Source organism: Ctenopharyngodon idella, chromosome 7 (genome assembly GCF_019924925.1).
Source record: "Ctenopharyngodon idella isolate HZGC_01 chromosome 7, HZGC01, whole genome shotgun sequence".
Classification (NCBI taxonomy): Eukaryota; Metazoa; Chordata; class Actinopteri; order Cypriniformes; family Xenocyprididae; genus Ctenopharyngodon; species Ctenopharyngodon idella.
In genome coordinates this window covers 8,943,175-8,962,019 of record NC_067226.1, presented here as the reverse complement: position 1 = coordinate 8,962,019, position 18,845 = coordinate 8,943,175, and the positions used below count along the sequence as shown (strand labels likewise).

The 18,845-nt window shown below is 36.3% G+C and overlaps 1 protein-coding gene across 2 annotated transcripts in view; it reads left to right on the top strand.

The window, feature by feature from the left end:
• Positions 1-11,635: 11,635 nt before the first annotated feature.
• The window catches only part of map2k5 (mitogen-activated protein kinase kinase 5), a 67,635-nt gene continuing 60,425 nt past the window's right edge, over positions 11,636-18,845 (top strand). For both annotated transcript variants that reach the window (XM_051899696.1, XM_051899695.1), the window contains exons 1-3: positions 11,636-12,085; positions 12,265-12,313; positions 12,601-12,668. In XM_051899696.1, the coding sequence (XP_051755656.1) occupies positions 11,954-12,085; positions 12,265-12,313; positions 12,601-12,668 (249 nt within the window). In that variant the 5' untranslated portion in view covers positions 11,636-11,953. The remainder of the gene's footprint in view (positions 12,086-12,264; positions 12,314-12,600; positions 12,669-18,845) is intronic.

Below are 18,845 nucleotides of genomic sequence, written 5' to 3'. Positions count from 1 at the left end.
GTGCTTATATCTTGTTTGTGGACTGTGGTGTGTGTTTGTCTCTATATGCCATGGGCATTTATTAATATACTTTATTTAAAGTATTTATTCTACTATGCTGCTTTTTATGTAAAGATGAGCTCAACAAATGTCTTTGACAATTGTGCTTGCATTTCGTGCAGCATATCGTGCATGACACAGCGTTCAACTTTAAAAAAAATGCATCTCTAGACATTACATTTTTTTTATATACCACTGCCTGTGCCAAGCGAATGTTCCCTTATGTTGTCTATTTTTGCTCTGCCAATAAAAGTGGTTCCAAACAAAGCCAGAGCAGAATTAGCCATTGCTCATATCCAGAGATGGGCAGTATTTTAATTAAATGTATTAAAAATACGTATGTAATTACTTTTGAGTATTTTGTAATTTGTATTTTTCTTAACAAATAAAAAATAAAATGTAATTTGTAATTAAATACTTTGAGATAAAGTATTTTGTATTTAAAATACTAAAAACACATTCAAATATATTATTTTATTCTCGTATACAATAACTCTCATCATCATCTCGACAACAGCCAATCACATTACTTTCCGGTGTTGCATGAATGCAATTAGCTAGCGTCTGCGCTAGGGTATTTGCATAAGGCGATCTGATTGGCTGACGCTTGCGTTGGCGTTTGAAAAGTTGAAAAATTTTAACTTCTGCCACAAGCAATGTGAGTAAAGCGACCCACAATTCAGTTTGGCAACGCTTGATGTCACCCATTCAAAGTAAATGATAAGCGTTAACGCCGACGCCCCCTTATGTGAATGCACCATAAAAGGCGGCTGCTGTTTCGGTTGCGGAGCTCATGACTGACGTCTGTCTTACTTTGCATAGCAAGGTCAGAAGCAGGTAAAGAAGTTAAATAGCTACCGTTAAATAGTTGTTAGTGCTTTTTGAATGCTTTGGCTATACATAGCAACTGAGAGCATCTCTCTTATGTGTATCTAACTCCACTGTTACTCTCGCACTTCAAAAAATACTTTGTATTTTCAGATTACAAATTACTTATATTTTAATTAAATACATTTTTTTACAGCAGTATTTTGTATTTTATATAAATGCATTTGATGAGTAAATATTTGTAATTTGTAACTAAATACTTTTTGATGTATTTGTGGCCATCTCTGCTCATTTCCTGAATTAATCAGTGTTGTTGAACGAATCGCTTGAGTGAATCATTCAATGACTCACTTGTAAAGACACTTAATGACTGTGTGTTTTTAAATGATTTGATGGAGTGAGTGATTCAAAGGACCTGTTCAAAAACCATACTTGTGGTCTTGGCCACTTGAGGGCACCTGTATATACTTGACAGAAAGTAAATGTACAAGACTATCGCAGGTCTGATAAATGCCTAATCTCAGTGTCATAACGCACACTAAATCCACTAGCCTAAGCTGTACTTTTTATCACTTAATAAGAAGCACCGCTTCTAGTAGTCCCTATGTTTATTTTAAAGTAAAAAAAGCTCTTTAAAAACATTTTACAACACTATAAGTGGGTAATCAGAAATCATCAGGGTAATCAAAAGTTCTACACACACTTGCAGTCTTCACACCCATTTTAGCACTTGGGCCAAATACTGTAAATATGTTATCTACATAAGTAGACAAGAGGTCAAGTGCAAAGACCTCATGTGTGTGTATTAGGACAGGCCCAAAGACTTGTTTCATTCCTGAATGAATCAGTGTTTTTTAACAAATCGGTAGAATAAATGATTCACCCAAAAAATATCAAATGATTCAATGACAGACTGATTGTAGAATGTATTATAGTAGAATAGCATTAGAAATACATTATTAATATAAAGTAAATAACAAACTTTGTATAATACTTTCACTGTGTTATACAAAGTCAAACAGCCACATAACATCAGTTTGGCTTGCTCATTCTCCACTATTGGTTCAGTGCAATCATTATGCCTGGTGAAGCCTAATGTTACAGCTTGTGGTAATGGTTACATTGTGTGTAATAGTGTGTTTGTGTGTGAAAGTCTTCATTGTAATGTTATAGTTTGTGTTAATGGGGCAGAGAGCGTGATGGAGCTGTGTTTGTAGGAGTGTGTGGCAGGTTCAGTCAAATGTTATAGTTTGTGTTAATGGTGCATTTAGAGTGCTAACTGCTACAGCCCCAGCTGTAGACACAGCTAGGCTTCCCTTGCCCCAGTTATGCCCAACCCTCCCCAAACCTGAGAGCGGCTCCTGCTATTCACCAGCCTGTGTGCATATTGTTTAATTATTGGCTGTTCTGGGAGCACCACAGGAGGGAAACCACTGAAACTTACAGAGATGAACGCAAGGTTACTCTTTCTGTACTTTGCAAGGTAATCAAACCACATGTTTTTTCATGGAGAGCATGTCAAGTGTGCCCGTTGTTGAAGTGGCCGTATTAGGACATATTTAGGTTAATAGCCCGAGGCAAAGAGTGTGTGTTTCAACCTCAGGGTGTTGTAACAAATTTGACTTATGACAATAACTGTGCTGGGCAGCAGCAGTGTCCTCAATTATATTCATTCATTACACACTGACTGTATAGCATCAGCAGATGGAGAAATATTTCCTTTATAAAAGTGACCATATTTTATTTATTTATTTTTTTTTTTCCAGCTGTTCTGTTAAGATTTTAGTTGTGGTCTGATAAAAAATGCAAATGGGTGTGTGCATTTAATTTTATTTAATGATTTTATCAGATAATACATCAGTGCAGAAAGGATTGACAGTATTGAATTCAAATCAGCATATTAGAATGATTTCTGAAGGATCATGTAAGACGGGAGTAATGGCTACTGAAAATTCAGCTTTGCCATCACAGGAATAAATGACATTTAAAAATATATTACAATAGAAAACAGTTATTCTAAATTGTAATCATATTTCACAATATTACTGTATTACTGTTTTCGATCAAATAAATGTAGCCTTAGTGAGTATAAGAAACTTACTGACCACGAATGTTTGTTTAAAATTCACCAATTTCAAAGTGAGTGTTAATAATTCTTTAAAAGCAATGTAAATAACATCTTAATCAACAACATTCTCGAGGGCATGAAATCTTTAAAAATACATTGCTTTACTAATCAAGCAAATTGCTGTAGAGAAAATCAATATTTACTATGAGAGTGGGTTAACAGTAAGGGCAGCAGCATTTGAAAGCAGATGATCATTATCGCTTGACTCAAGTTATTGAATTGTGAATAAATGCAGCGTGTCTGCAGGTGCGGCCACCCTCAATTACTAACCTGCGGGACCTCCTGCAGAAATCGTAACACAGCAATTAACAACATAATTAAGTGGTAAAGTCATTGTGCCATTCTCCCACAGCAGAAACAAGAGTGCCATTGACCAGATGAAGAAAGGCTGCCCTCTGATTGATCGTCCAGTTGACTTGCTTGCACAGGCATTTATCACCCTCTCCAGGATAGAGTGAGAGACAGAGAGAGAGTATATCTGTGTTTATAGGGGAGATGACGTGCTTAGTCTTGGTAAAGTGTCAGAGGCCTTGTTTTTCACATCATTAGACAATTGTGTGTTAATGAGCTGTCACATCCAACTCTATACTTTAAAAGTTCCTGATGCACATACTTGTGTATTTCCACAGATGCAAACTAGAAAATCCAACGGCTCTCTTATTTCACATCTGCTAAACTGGCTCTGTTTTTTTTCCATTCAGATCAGCTGTCATTACGCAGAGATCCATCTTATTGAATGTCTGCTCATCTGATTGAACAGATGTAGGTGTACAGCAAAAGGTTAAGCGCTTTTCATTCAGTGCTCCAGGAACGTAATGACTGCAGATGTGTTTTTGCCAACACCAAAATATCTACATTTAAAAGCTCAATATTTCCCATACTGAACTTCTTGTTGTGACATTGATTGATTCATTTTATAATATTGCGTGTCTGTTAAATGTTACATTCAAATACCATGTAATAGATACCATCTATCTATCTATCTATCTATCTATCTAATATAGAAGTTAAATATCTAAGTGTTACTAATAAGGCTGTCAAATCTATTAATCGTGCTTAATGACGTAACAAAAGTTTGTTTACATAATATGTGTGTGTATATATATTATATACTATAATATATAATTTATATATACTATATATGTCTCTGTGTGTGTATATATATGCATATATGTAAATATAATAAGTATTACACATATAAACACAAACTTTTATGAAGCGATTAATCATGATTAATCAATTTGACAGCACTAGTTACTAAGTGTTATTAAATCTGTGCAATCAACTAATTACATTTTTAACATTTTTAATCAGTTCAAATTTTTAATTATTATTTAGCCAAATAACAAGTTGTCTCATTACTATTTGAGGTATCTAACAGATCAGCCACCATGTGATGTGGACTCAGAAGATCAAGAGACCTCAAAGCGTTATAACACCAGTGATAGATTTCTCATTTATATAGCTTCTGTTTCTCACCCTCCCATGGGATCTGTGAAATTGAGAGGCAAACACGAGGAAGGTTGGAACACTGTGTGATGGAACATCAAATAAACTGCCAGGTCTTATTGTGTCAATAAACTAATTTCTCTTTTAGGGTTTGACCTTTGACCTCTGGTGGCTGGACCATCCGGGGTTGTGACAGGAGAGAAAATCTCTTGGGAAGGAGATGGGGGAAAGAGAAACAGAGAGAGAGAGTGAGATTCATCAAGGATGTGTCAACACAATATCTCCCACACATCGATTCTAGCAATCATAAAGTTCCTTCCGGTTTCCTCATGTGCTGCATGTTTTACAGATGGATCCCCTGCTACAAAGCGAGCACACCTAATGAGCCATCTTCATTTCCTTCCACACAGTCATGGAATGAGGTCTGCTCACAATGGCTTTGTTTGCCAAGGAGCTGTTGTCTGTTTATACAGAACTATGGCTTCTTAGCAGATTCTTTTGAGGTATGTTTTCTTTTGTTGTGTCAATGTTGTGAGGCGCTCAAGTCAGTTCCACCACCAGAGGGCACCATTATATGGATAGAATAGGAAGGAACTGCATCAGGATCCTTCCTTTCACTTCAAGTTAGCACATGTTGGTTTAGATCAGTTTCTTTGGCTTTAAAATAACCCTCAGATTTCAAATACAAAACAAATATTGAGAACATTCATAAAGGCCAAGTGCCATTCATCAAACGTACCGTCTCTGACCTGTGTACTCCTGCAAGATTGAAACGTGTGGTCGATCTCCATCACGCTCAGGGGTCATAAGACATGACAGTCAAACATTTCCTGTGTCATTGAGGGTTTTTATAGTCTGAACTTTTACCCTGTAATTACACAAAGGCTCAAGCTAGTGCTATGCGCACAAAGAAGCACAAAACCACTTAATACTACAGCACTGCAGCTTAGTCAACACATCATCATCTGTTTAATGTGCCATTTATAGATGTTTTCCACACTCTGTATGATATTTACAAGCTACTTTAGAGTATGTAACATTAGCTGTTTATGTGCAGTGGTACTCACAGCAATCTTTAGTGCACTGAATCAGCTTTCTGCATACAAAAGGGAGCTGGAGTCTTTCAAAACATTAAAGAAACCCACAAGCATAAAAGCCCAAATGTTGCACAGAGTGCTGGACAAATCCAGTTACATTCAATACTCCATTTACATTCAACCCTTTTGCAAAAACCCACTTCAATTTACCTATTTATTTACTGCTTTTTTATTTTCTGAAGGCTAGCGTCAGGCCCCGTGTGTTTGCCCTTGTGTTAGAGGGCTGTATTGTGGCTTTCCCTGAGGCTCAGCTGCAGGATTGTGGTTTTTAATGAAAAAGTGATGCTATAGAGCACAGGTACAGACCAGGCTTGTATTTCAGCTGCTTTTGTTATGTTTTACAATGAGGCAGTGCGGTTGGATTCTTACAGACACTGTAAATGACCCTCTGGAGCCTGCATGCTCATCATGCGGGCCGCTGGATTAGGCATATGGGAGCTGCTTTCGGATCGATACTGGGCAGAATACCTCAATACCTCTGGTACCTTCGTACGTCTGCCTGTAGTTCTGCCCATTAAGTCTGTCTTATTTAGACTTATTATATAAATATAACTGAGATGGGAAGGCTGGGATATGTGATCAGTCTAATAGAGAAAAATTAAAATAGATTGTGAATGTTGCGTGAGACCAGACTCAGATGCAGCGTTAATGCTAAAAAAAATCTCTTAATAAAGAGTTTTCAGTGGCAACACTATATATCTCATCCATGAAACTTGTGTTTCAGTCTACCCTATATCAAATAAGGTTAATAAAGCAAATATAATACATCAAAATAATACATAAAATCAATATTCCATGTTCATTTATTTATTTGTACGTATCCATGTAATCAAACGGATAACACACTGTCATTTATTATCACATGATGCAAGACCCTTCTGCTTCCTGGTCGTCCTGTTAGTGTTTATTTTGTATTCAAAAGTTTGGGGTAAGATTTTTTTAAATGTTTCTTATGCTCACAAAGGTTGCATTTACTTGAACAAAAATATTCTTTCAGTGTCACATGATCCTTCAGGAATCATTCTAATATGCTATTTGATGCTCAAGAAACATTTCTTATCACATATCACATAAACATTTCTTATCTTATATATATCTTAGGATTCTTTGATGAATAAAAAGTTCAAAAGAACAGCATTTATTTATTTTCCATTGGAACACAAAATGAGATTTTTTTAATATTGGGCAAACGATTAACCGCGATTAATCAAATCTAAAATAAAAGTTTGTGTTTACATAATATATGTGTGTGTGCTGTGTACTTATTTTGTCATACATGTATATATTTAAGAAATATTTGCATGTATATACTGTACATATATTTATATAATTTATATTATATATAAATATAAATATTTTATATATAAATATAACAAATTTTTCTTAAATATATACTTGTATATATGTATATTTCTATATACATAATAAGTATACACAGCACACACACATATATTATGTAAACTCAAACTATTATTTTGGATGCGATTAATCGCGATTAGTCATTTGCCCAGCAGTACATTTTGTATTTTTTTGCTTTTTGATATAACACTAGTTATTAATGACCGTGGCTGTAAAGATCCTATATACATATATATATATATATATATATATATATATATACCCCAAAATTTTGAACAGTAGTGTATAAACACAAAATAATATAATATATATTATTATATATAATATATATATAATATAATATATATATTTTAGGTTTGTAATAGTGTGCCAGGTGCAATTTTAATGACCAAGAAATATAAATCTTGGAATCAATTTAAAGTGTAAAATAAGATGTGTGTGAGTGGGCTTGTAGACACTGATGGTACCGCAGACATTACCGGATCTCGTAACAGGACTGGAGGTGTCTAAAATAGAAGGAGCAGCGCTTATTATGTCTTCAGTATAGGTCAGATCTAGAGGCAGTGGTTTGAGTAAATTAGCAGACACGCTGGCAGAACGTTTAAGGTGACGAATAGGATAAGCTCAGAGGGCTGTGCTACCTGGCTCAGAGCTATTACCAGACCCCCTCAGGCTTGATTTATCAACTCCCCTTCGCAGTGTTTCTGCTCTGATATGACTGTGGAAATGGACTAGTTTAAACACAAAACCTTGATCCCACTGACCTCTTAATATGCTTATAATGATCCCATTTAACAAACAGATGTTAGGGCAGACACGGCAATGCCTGACCACAATATGTGGTGTTGGCAGTAGATACTTAGAAAGATAGTGAGCGCCTTTGTCCGTCAACACACAGTATAATGCATTCCTTGGTTGTCATTGTGAACATTAATATTAAAATGAATGAATCTAGTACAAATTCTGATGTTGCAAGGCTAGTTTAGAACTGTCTTGTTTGAGATTCAATGCGTTGTCTTGAAGAAATTGGGGTATAACAGAACAGTAAATGGAACAATTTTTTATAGATCCCCGAAAGAAGACCTCCTAATTACACAAAACACACAAACAATCAAACAAATAAACTCCTCTGGACAGCTGTTTGTTAATCACTTTCAGAATATACCATTCAAAAGTTTAGGGTATAAAATACTTTTTAGTCTCTTATACTTACCAAGACTTACCAAGACCCCTCAACTATGGTGATAGATGAGCATAAAATAAACAGGTAATAAAATATACACAAGCCAATTAATTATGCATGTGCATCACTACTTTATGGATGCAATGGGGATCTCATTTACATATTGCTCATACTTTAGCCATTACAATCAGAGTGGTGCTGGACTCATTCCAGATTCAGTGGATCAGGTGGGTGAGTGATGTGATTTGTATGGTCAATACTGAATATAATGCTGATCTTTTACAAACTGAGGAATAAGTGTGTGGAGTTGCAGACATTGCAAGACTTTTTGCTGATTTGTATGATTAAACTAATCAGGCTAAAACTTTTTTTTTTTATCAAGGAGTCATGTAAGCCACATATCACACTTACAGGTGTACTTCATCAGGTTGAAATTCGAAGTGAAACAAAAGTAGCGACAGATCTTTTCTTTCTGTATTGTGACGTACCGCTGTGATTAATGGATTATCGGAAAAGAAAAAATGTAGGGCGGGTCTTTGTTCTATCCATCCATTGTTGATTGGATTTTGAGATGTTGGCACTGCACTCAAAAATGAAGGTGGAGGAACAAGAACTGGGCAGGGTTTAAACGGACTAGATCACTGGAAAAGTCCGGCATTCGTTACCAGAGAGAAGTCTGTTGTTTTCACAGTATTTGCGATCCAGTTACTACATTTTGATTAAATACAGAAGTCAAAAACTTTAAAAAGAAATCTAAAACAAAAAAAATTAAGCATAGATTAATTGTTCACAATGAGATCTATAACATACATTTAGAAAATAAACTTCAATTTCATATTGAATTATTTCCTCAGTTCCTGCCACACCGATTTCCATGAATTGAATTTACAGCAGGTAACAACTCCCTGGTGCTCGGTTTGCACTTATTTTCAAAATAATGATGTCCAAAGAGCTTATGTGGTTTTTCTGATTCATTTGGAATTTTGTAAACAATAATTTCAGAAAATGTTTGTCTTTGTGGAAAAAACACTTGGAAATTTCCTCAGCTTGTCTTTTGATCCTGTTTTTCTCCAGTGCAGAGTTAAACACCAGCAGTTCATGTGTTTGTAGTCAAACTGCTCTGTCTCAGCTAAGCAGCTTGTCGATGGAGAGGAAGAGAGCGAAGACCGTTTAGGCTTATAAAATGTTTTTTAATTACCAGACACTGCATTCTAGCCCTCTCTCTCCATGCTCTTCCTCACGGCTGTAGGTCCAGTTTGATTTCTGATAATTGTGTTTGCTGATGTAGCATGTTTTTTTTGTTTTTTTTTTTGTGTTTTTTTTTTATACTGCACCAGACCTTAACAGCAGGTCCACAGAGGGACGACAAACTGCAGTTACATCTCTCTTGTAATCAGCACTTTACTGCTAGATACACTACAATTCCATCTCTGAACAATGAGACTCAGCCATACTTATTGTGCTGTGTGACACACAATCAATGTCATGCAGAGCAGCTGATGACTCATTCAGAGCACGAAGGGTTAACCACTCATTAGGTTTGATTGTGTGTTTATGAGCCACTTGTGGATTCAGCTGTTTACACAAACTGTACATTTTAGAGCTATCAAAACTATAACTCCTCAGTTGACAATTGTTATTTGAGTAATATAATCTGATCATTAAACAGAGAGCTCTTAGTAAGTTTTCACTAACATCAGGAGGTTAAAACCTGACTGTTTCAATTGTAGTTTGAGAGGAGAATGGTCTTCATTCAATAGTGCACAACCCCATTGCGTATTTAAGCATTTCGCTTTTGTCCTCTTACAAAGTGAGCAAAGCAAACATTTAAGGTGGCATTCTTCCACTGCTCTTTCAGACTACACATTTGTTCCATTGACAGGGCAGCTTTAGTGCCAATAATAGGTCAGGGCATTGATAGGCTGGAAACGCTATTGTTTTAAAGTTTGATGTGAGACTTGATCCTATTTGGAAGGCCGCGATCATATCATGGATTTCAGCTTGCCATGGGTCAGACTTAGCTTCCATAGCTCTTTATCATTACACATTGCTCTAAATCCTGGCCGGAAGGTATCAAGACTGCATTAGCTGGACTCTGAGGTCAAAAGAAACAAAACTCTATTTTGCTGAAGGATCAATGATTGCTGAGGCTTTTGCAATCAGGCTGTGACCGTGATTGAGCGAATGAGTCTTCCCCTAAGATAAGGCTGTAATCAACAGGGCACTAAATGTTCTTTGTTGTACATTCAATTACACGCTAATGAGTTGTGCAAAGTAGAAATCTTTAAATACTAATGCTATTTAAATTGTACACTCTAAAAAATGCTGGGTTAAAAACAACCCAACATGTTTAACCAACATGCTGGGCAGTTTTATTTAACCCAACTATTGTTAAAAAATTACTTTATGGCTGGCTTAAAATGAACCCAAAATGGGTTGGAAATTAAAAATCAGACACATAATTATTAGAGACAACAATAATATTTAAAAGGTGAACATTTATTAATAAGCAATTTAATAAATGTTCATTGTTGAATTATTATTAATTTATTAAACATATTAATAAATGTTAATTTCCAGCATATTTTGGGTTCATTTTAAGTGAGCAATACAGTAATTTTTAAACAATAGTTGAGTTAAATAAAACTACTCAGCAGGTTGGGCAAACATTTAACCCAACCGCTGGGTTTATCCATTTTCAACCCAACTTGGGTTGTTTTTAACCCAGCATTTTTTAGAGTGTTTATAAGCAGAAAAGAGGTAAAGAAGTAAAATATGAAACACATGGAGTAAGTAGAGGTAAAATATGAAATTATCTACAATGATAAAGACAGCCTGACTATATTATCCTGCTTACCAAATAAAAACGTATTTTGACATAAAATATTTTAGATGAAATTTAAAAAATTATGTTTGCATAAGACAAATAGGCTATAACCTGTCTTGTTTTGTGATAATGACCATGTAATGACCATTCTATGTAGCTCACATATAACACTGCTATTTAACAAATACATTTATATGTAAAATAATTACGATGTAAAGCAAAAATTAACTTTCATACAAAAAAAAAAAAATCTTAAAAATGGGTTAAACAAAAAAACAAAACAAAAAATAGATAGAATTTGCAATGAGTTTTTAAAATGGCGATTTTTTTTTTATTTATAACTAAAATGTATGAGGTCAAAATTACACATCAGCTCAATTAAAAATTAATATACAGCTCAATACGACTCAATTAAAAATATATAATTTATCTAAAGCCTTATGTAGCAACTTGTTCGCTACTTAAAAAAAACAAACAAACAAACAAAAAAAAAACAGCAGCATTCCGGGTTTGTCTGCAAATTAACGCGACGTTTTGAAATAATAATTATATACAAGCAAAACTTTTAGTTTTTAGGAATATATAAAACGAATAGATAAAGACACGTCGCGAATACCGTCTAGTAGCCAGCTTCTTAGTCTGTGAGGCTTATATATATATATATATATATATATATATATATATATATATATATATATAAATTTTTTGAGGCTTTTAAATGTCTCCAGCTGACGTTCAGCTTCCGGGTAAATGTCGATACACTTCCGCTAAACTTCCTCTGCTTTACTTTCATTGTTGACAGTTTGTTAACAACTGACACACTTTTCAAATCCTAGTTAACAGTCGGATTAACTGTAGTCCGTACATCTGGAATGACATGTCGCTCGTTTTTTAGACAAAGTGACCGCTGCGTCAGTTGTGTCGTGAATGTTTTCTTCACTGTTAGTGAGCTAAGCAGCTAGCCGCCTAGCCTGCTGTACAGCTGATGTCTGTCTGGGAATCTGCACTGAAAGCCAAGATTATGTTTCTCGGTGTCTTTTGTTATGCTTTTACTTGTTTTGAATAACATGTGCAGCATGGAATCTGAGGGAATCGTCATCCGGATAAAGACACCGGTGGGGGACATGGACTCATTAGTGGATTGCCCATCACATCTCAACTTTAACGATTTGCTGGTGAGTTGCTGTTTTACCTGTATTTGCTATGTGTTTTCATGTGATATCTCAGTACATTTTAGAGGGAGAAACCATTCATGGAGTGTGTAATTCCTTGATAAGTGGTTTTTAGAATAGTGGTGCTGATTGACAGCTGTCAGTCAAATGTGTGTCTGCTCTGTGATTCTCTCCTTTGGCAGGCCGCGATCAGGGATGTCATGCCTGAAGCTACAGTCACAGCTTTTGAATGTGAGCATTGTTGTTATATTTTAATTATTTTACTATTTGACTTGGGTTTAAAATCATATTCAGTATAGCCAACACAATTTTATATATAATGAATCAACCAGAAAATATTACCGAATAACTGTCATTTTCTCTTTTCAATGCCGTTGTCTTTATTGAACAAAGCAAATTGTTCAGGCTAAAGTCATGCAAGAAAGTAAACTTATACATTTGCAGAAAATTGATAAAAATAGTTGTTTAAATTGGCAAGTGATTAGCTGTTTCATTCAAATGATTCTCTTATATTTCAGATGAGGATGAAGTTGGTGACCGAATCACAGTTCGCAGCGACGAGGAGCTCAAAGCCATGCTGTCGTATGTGAGTCTGCCTCATGTATAAATGTTGCTGAGCTCTTTAAGTCATTTGATTCAGCTGTTAAACAGTGTGATTTCAGCATCATTTCTAAAACATGTTTATTAGCCAGATTGCCATTGAAGAGCTACTTTGCCTATAATTGTAAACATAACTCCACCATCAGAAACGTCATTGTTACCATGTAAACAAAACATCTGACAAAAAGGTATAGAGTCAGGTTAGATGCAATATTGAATTTAAAGGGTTAGTTCACCCAAAAATGAAAATAATGTAATTTATTACTCACCCTCATATCATTCTACACCTGTAAGACCTTTGTTCATCTTCGGAACACAAATTAAGATATTTTGATTAAATCCGATGGCTCAGTGAGGCCTGCATTTACAGCAATGACATTTCCTCTCTCAAGATCCATAAAGGATACTTAAAGGATCCATACTAAAAACATATTTAAAACAGTTCATGTGAGTTCAGTGGCTCTACCTTAATATTATAAAGCGACGAGAATACTTTTTGTGCGCCAGAAAAAACAAAATAATGACTTTTCAACAATATAGTTATGGGCGATTTCAAAACACTGCTTCAGAGCTTTACGAATCGAATCAGTGACTCGGATCTCCTATCAAACGGCTAAACTGCTGAAATCACGTGACTTTGGCGCTCTGAGTCACTGATTCGATTCGCAAAGCTCCGAAGCAGTGTTTTGAAATCGCCCATCACTAGATATTGTTGAAAAGTCGTTATTTTGTTTTTTTGGTGCACAAAAAGTATTCTCAATGCTTTATAATGTTAACATAGAACCACTGAACTCACATGAACTGTTTTAAATATGTTTTTAGTACCTTTATGGATCTTGAGAGAGGAAATCATTGCTGGCTATGCAGGCCTCACTGAGCCATCGGATTTAATCAAAATATCTTAATTTGTGTTCTGAAGATGAATGAAGGTCTTACGGCTGTGGAACGACATGAGGGTGAGTAATTAATGACATTATTTTCATTTTTGGGTGAACTAACCCTTTAATTCAGATAAAAACGAGGCTCTGAGGGATAGACGTACAGTCTTTACAATGCTGTGCGCTGTATAAATGTCCTAGATCATGTCATTTTTACAACTCACAACTTTCAAAACTGTTTGGTGTTTTGGAGTTTTTGTCTACTGAAAGTTTTTGTTGTTGTTAAACAACTGTGTAATGCATTGTAAGCACTGTACTGCTCAACATTTTTGTGCAAATGGTGATACTTTTTTTCAGGATTCTTTGATAAATAGAAAGTTAAATGAACAGCATTTACTTGCATTTATTAAATTTATTAACGCATTTATTACATAGAAATCTTTTGTAACATTATAAATGTCTTCACTGTTACTTTTGATCAATTTAAAGCATCCTTGATGGGAGCGTTTGAAAGCACACGGAAGTGTTTGAATTTGAAAGCGGGAGCAGGACTGGTCCGCGATAGACGCCTGCTTTCAAACGCTTCCATGTGTATCTGTAAGCACTTGGTAAAGAGCGTCATTGATGACTATTTACAACATGTTTTTCAAGCGTTGATCATTGTAGCCAGTCACAGACATATCCGATGAGCCGTGAACACATTTGGCCAATCAAAGGTGTTTGTGAATCCGCTCAACAGCTCTCAAAGCGTCACATTTTTAAAATTTCAGTAGCGACTTGGTACCGAAATCGGTGCTTTTGACAACTCTGATGCAGTTGTAAACTCAACATTTTATTTGTGGATTTTAACATTTGTAGATGGTCTACAGCAAAAGAGCTGTAAAAATTCTTTTAGAGCTTCTTGGATTTAAGTTATTTTCAGACTCTGTTTGAAAAAATATATTACACATTAATGAATAAAACTGAATATTTACAATTATTTAATTTACAAGTATCATGTTTGTGTTTTTTATTCATCATGTAAACTATAGCTTCCGACCTTTTAAATCAAATCAGATTTGACATTTTATGGCATCAATTGCTGCTTTGTTTATTCAGAAACACAAGTATCTTAATGTTATTTGTGTATTTTACATGTAGGCCTACAGCGCCCCCTAAATAAATAATATTCCTTACAGGGCGGGCAATAGGACCTGGGGGAGGTTGTTGTTGTTGCTGCTGCTGCACACTGTAGTTGTACACCGGACCTTCATTCTGTACTCACATTATCAAATTCAGCGTGGCGATCCAAAACAGTGAATCTAATCACCGGCAAAAGTTCGCTTCAAGAATGACCACACTGCAGATGTGATCATATCGATAGCACTTCTTGAGCACATGTGAGCTACTGATGCCGATAATGTCGTGCATCCCTATGTAAAAGTGTACAAGAATAATGTACTACTTTTTTTTTTTTTTTCTCCCCATTTTATGATTGGTGGTAACCAGTGTTAAGGTGCAAAACCGCCACCTACTGTGTTGGAGTGTTATTCAGGTAGTTACTGGGTTATTAACGATGATATTGTATGTGTAATATTACACATACATGTGTAGTATCCCTTAAAACTCATCTTTGATCACCAAAATGACATATTCAAATGTTTTTTCCTGTGAAAACAATTTTTCTTCATGCCTTAAAATAGCTTGAATGTAACTCTACACCCTTTCTTCATTTAGCATAGGCGGATCTATGAATATGATCTATGAATAATGATAATTAGCCCCGCCTCCACTCGCTCACGCCAGCTCAGAGATCCACTCGGTCAACTTACTGAGGTAAAACGCTGCACAATGGTATCACTTTTTACAACGATGGACACATAACTGTAATTAATGTGATAAGCCTTTTGCTTGACTGTTGTCAAACAGCTAATAATGTTACACAAACCATGTTCCCGTTCTTCATCTCAGAGTCAGACATATGCCTTCTGAAAATCAGCATCCTTACAAACGCTTTGAACTTAAAATGTCAGTGGAGAAAGGCATATAGTTCATCAAAACATCGTATGTCATACACCCGCTATATTGCTAAATCTACCCGATTTTTCATATCAAAAGAAAAATATACTTAGATAACCTGGCTTCTCTCGAGACTCCCCTGCTAGTTCGCTGTTAATGATATGCTAAATCATTCGTTGATGTGATTGGTTACAAGGTAGTTTGTGACGTCACAAACAAACCGCGTTTTTGAAAATGTCTTTAGATCACTGCAGTTTTAAGGAGAATAATATTATACTCCGCAATGGTGTTGACTTATGAATTTGCACATGGTTTGACTTAAAGCATATTAAAAAACACCAAATAGACATATAAACGACATTAAAAAACTTGATTTTCACACACTTTAACACAATATCAGCATTTCATTTTTGAAATATTGCGGCTATCGCCAATACCGATATATTGCGACAACCCTTGTTTGTAATGTTGTGATTCATCTTGGATCTGGTTGGTTCATGAGACTCTTCAATAAAAACGCTTTAATAAAATGCCTATGGAGAAAATGAACAAAGAAAAATACTTCCGGAACCAAGGCTGCTGAAAAGTGGGTGGTCACTGTTGCGCTCTATTACAGTCTGTTGTATTAGACTTTTGAATGCTGAAAGTGTTTTGTTGGAAGGGAAAAGCTATTACAAATCTATTATTCCAGATCTATTCACCCTTGGGGAAAGTGTTCTCATTACTTTGCTGATTGGCAAGGATGACAAGTAGCTACATATTTTCTTTTTTTTCTCTTCAATTTCTTCATCTATTTCCTTTTTTCTGGCTTCACCTCTTGATGTTTCCACAGCAACGTGTGTCTCTGGTCCCCCCCCCCATTTTAAATTATACAGGTGTTAACCAAGCAAGATTAGCAAAGGGAAAAGTGTAATATTAAATTCCTGTTTATTTTCTTAATAGTCATTATTTTTGTGTTGACTCAGGCAGCGGCCTCCCCCCCCCAGTGACCAGGCACAAATTGAAAACGTTCAAAGTATTTATGTCTAATAAAAAGCTATTGTAAACTTTTACCTGATTACGTATTTAAAGTCTTCCTTTTCAAGTCAGGGAATGTTGTTGCCTACTCTTGTTTCTTCTTTCTCTGTTTTTTGTGTGCTTCTTTTGAGACCGCCGCAAAAGTGCTTTCAATACTTACTGCTCACATTGTGGACACCAAGCGTAATGATTCGTAATAGTTTTTCCCCCTGTGAAGTACAGTGGAAGTTAAATGAACTATCAACTTTTATTATTTATTATTCAATACTTAAAGTTTCGCCTCATTAGAAGCACAGCCCTCCTGGGTAGAGGAATTTTTCAAAATCCACTTTCAGCTGGTGTTGTCTTTTACCCCCCATCAGCTCTCAATGACTCTCGAGTAGCCATGGGCTTCAATACCACCGCTTCTGCAGGAAATGAAATCACTTATATTTGATATTTATTTATTTTTAGATGCTTTATCAATGTTGTACCTCTCAAGGCCATTGCAGTCATTAGCCAGATTAGACCAGAAGGTGACACACTGACAATGATGTCTCGCGGGTGTCCTGCACTGCCTGAGTGTAATTCAACTTTTTTCCCCCCCCGTTCTTGATTAATTCTGCAGTTGCGAGTAGCTGGTTTTAAAATGCACATTCTGACATTGGAGATATTTGCGGGAATGCAAGTGTTCTCATTTGTTATCGCAACAATCTGCATTAATACGGGGAGAGATTTTTTTCTTTTCAGGAATGTACCATGGCACATCACAAAAGAATTCTTTGTGGCCACATTACTCTGACAGTGAATATTAGCGCGCGTTGCAGATTGCCTCCCCATTGCATTTTGGTTAACAGCACAACTGAGTCCACTTTTTCTGAAAATGAGTTTTTCCTCCCATGATGCCCTTTGCTTCTCTGGGGAGGGCGCAAGCTGCTGAGAAGGGTGGAATTTAATATGCGTGTAACATGTTCTGAGGCTTGAGCCTATGTTTAACTGATCATTGTGGTCATATTTCAAGCGTGTGCCCTTTGCCTTGGTGGCTCTTGGGGTCTCTGTGGGGACCTTTATAAATTTGCTTCAATTAATTCCATGTGAAGGGAATTACTGTTATGTAGACTTAATAGGAATTAAGAGATGACTTCTCGCTTTACAGGTGCGTAAGCTAATTCACCGAGCTCTCTGGTGGAAACAGACCTTCAAACTGTCTTGACTGCACCTTTTTTTTTTTTTACTCCAGCAGCGATCATCAGTCTGAGGTCTCTGAGATGTTCTGGGTCCCTGGTGAACCCCTTCTTACCGTTAGCCTTTCCAGGATGTTAGTTCAAAGTTAAAGACTGACCCATGTCAGATGTAGCCTCTCCAACTCACACACAGGCACGCACACACACACACACACACACACACACACACAGGCACTGATCTCCCTGGCTGGGCCGGCTAATTACGGAGCGCTTTACTTGGGGTGTGTTAATGATCGGGGTCCAACAGAGCGGAGGTCCGACTCCTCTGTTCCCTCCAGCTCTCAAGCTGCCTTCCTGTGATCAAACTGCCTTTAGTTATTGTCCAACAAAGGGAGGTTTCTTTTAATACACTGTTACAGATTAGTTAGGTAATTGCAGCCCTAATCGATAAAGCAACCAAGTGGAAAATTAAAGGTGTGTGTTTTGGTAGAGCTACATGGTTTCAGTGCCTGCAGGCAGTGCAGAGAGGTGACAGTGATAAATAGGGTATTTAATAACAGCTGCTCTAACACTGCTTCCTCTGCATGTCCTCGCGCGCGGCCCGGCCCGGCGTATTCATCACGTATTCGCACGCGGCGGAGGGATGGTGCTGTACCGCCGGCCCCTTGGTTAGGCTTGCTTTTGACCTTTGTCTTGTTCTGCCTTTGTCTCTCTTTCCCTCTGTCTCTGTCTTTCTGTTAAACACTGACACTCTCCCCTCCTCTCATGTCCATCTGGATCTGTGGTTTTTAATGGCTTTATTGTGTGTGATGGGGGCTCTGTGTTTGGACACAAAGGTCTCGTGCTGGACTGAGAGGACAGGACGAGCGACCAGATGGTTCTGTTAACCGAAACATCCACTGAATGTTCTTTTGGCAGGAGACACAAATCTGTGCGCGTGTTTGAAAGACAGCAGAGTTCTTTTGAAATGGAATCAGCAAAAGTGCTAGATGACATATCAACTGCAAGGTCAACTTCAAAACTATATTTAATATTTATACAATATTATATAATATATAAAAATATAAATAATATATGTATACAGAATATAATATGAAGTCTAATACT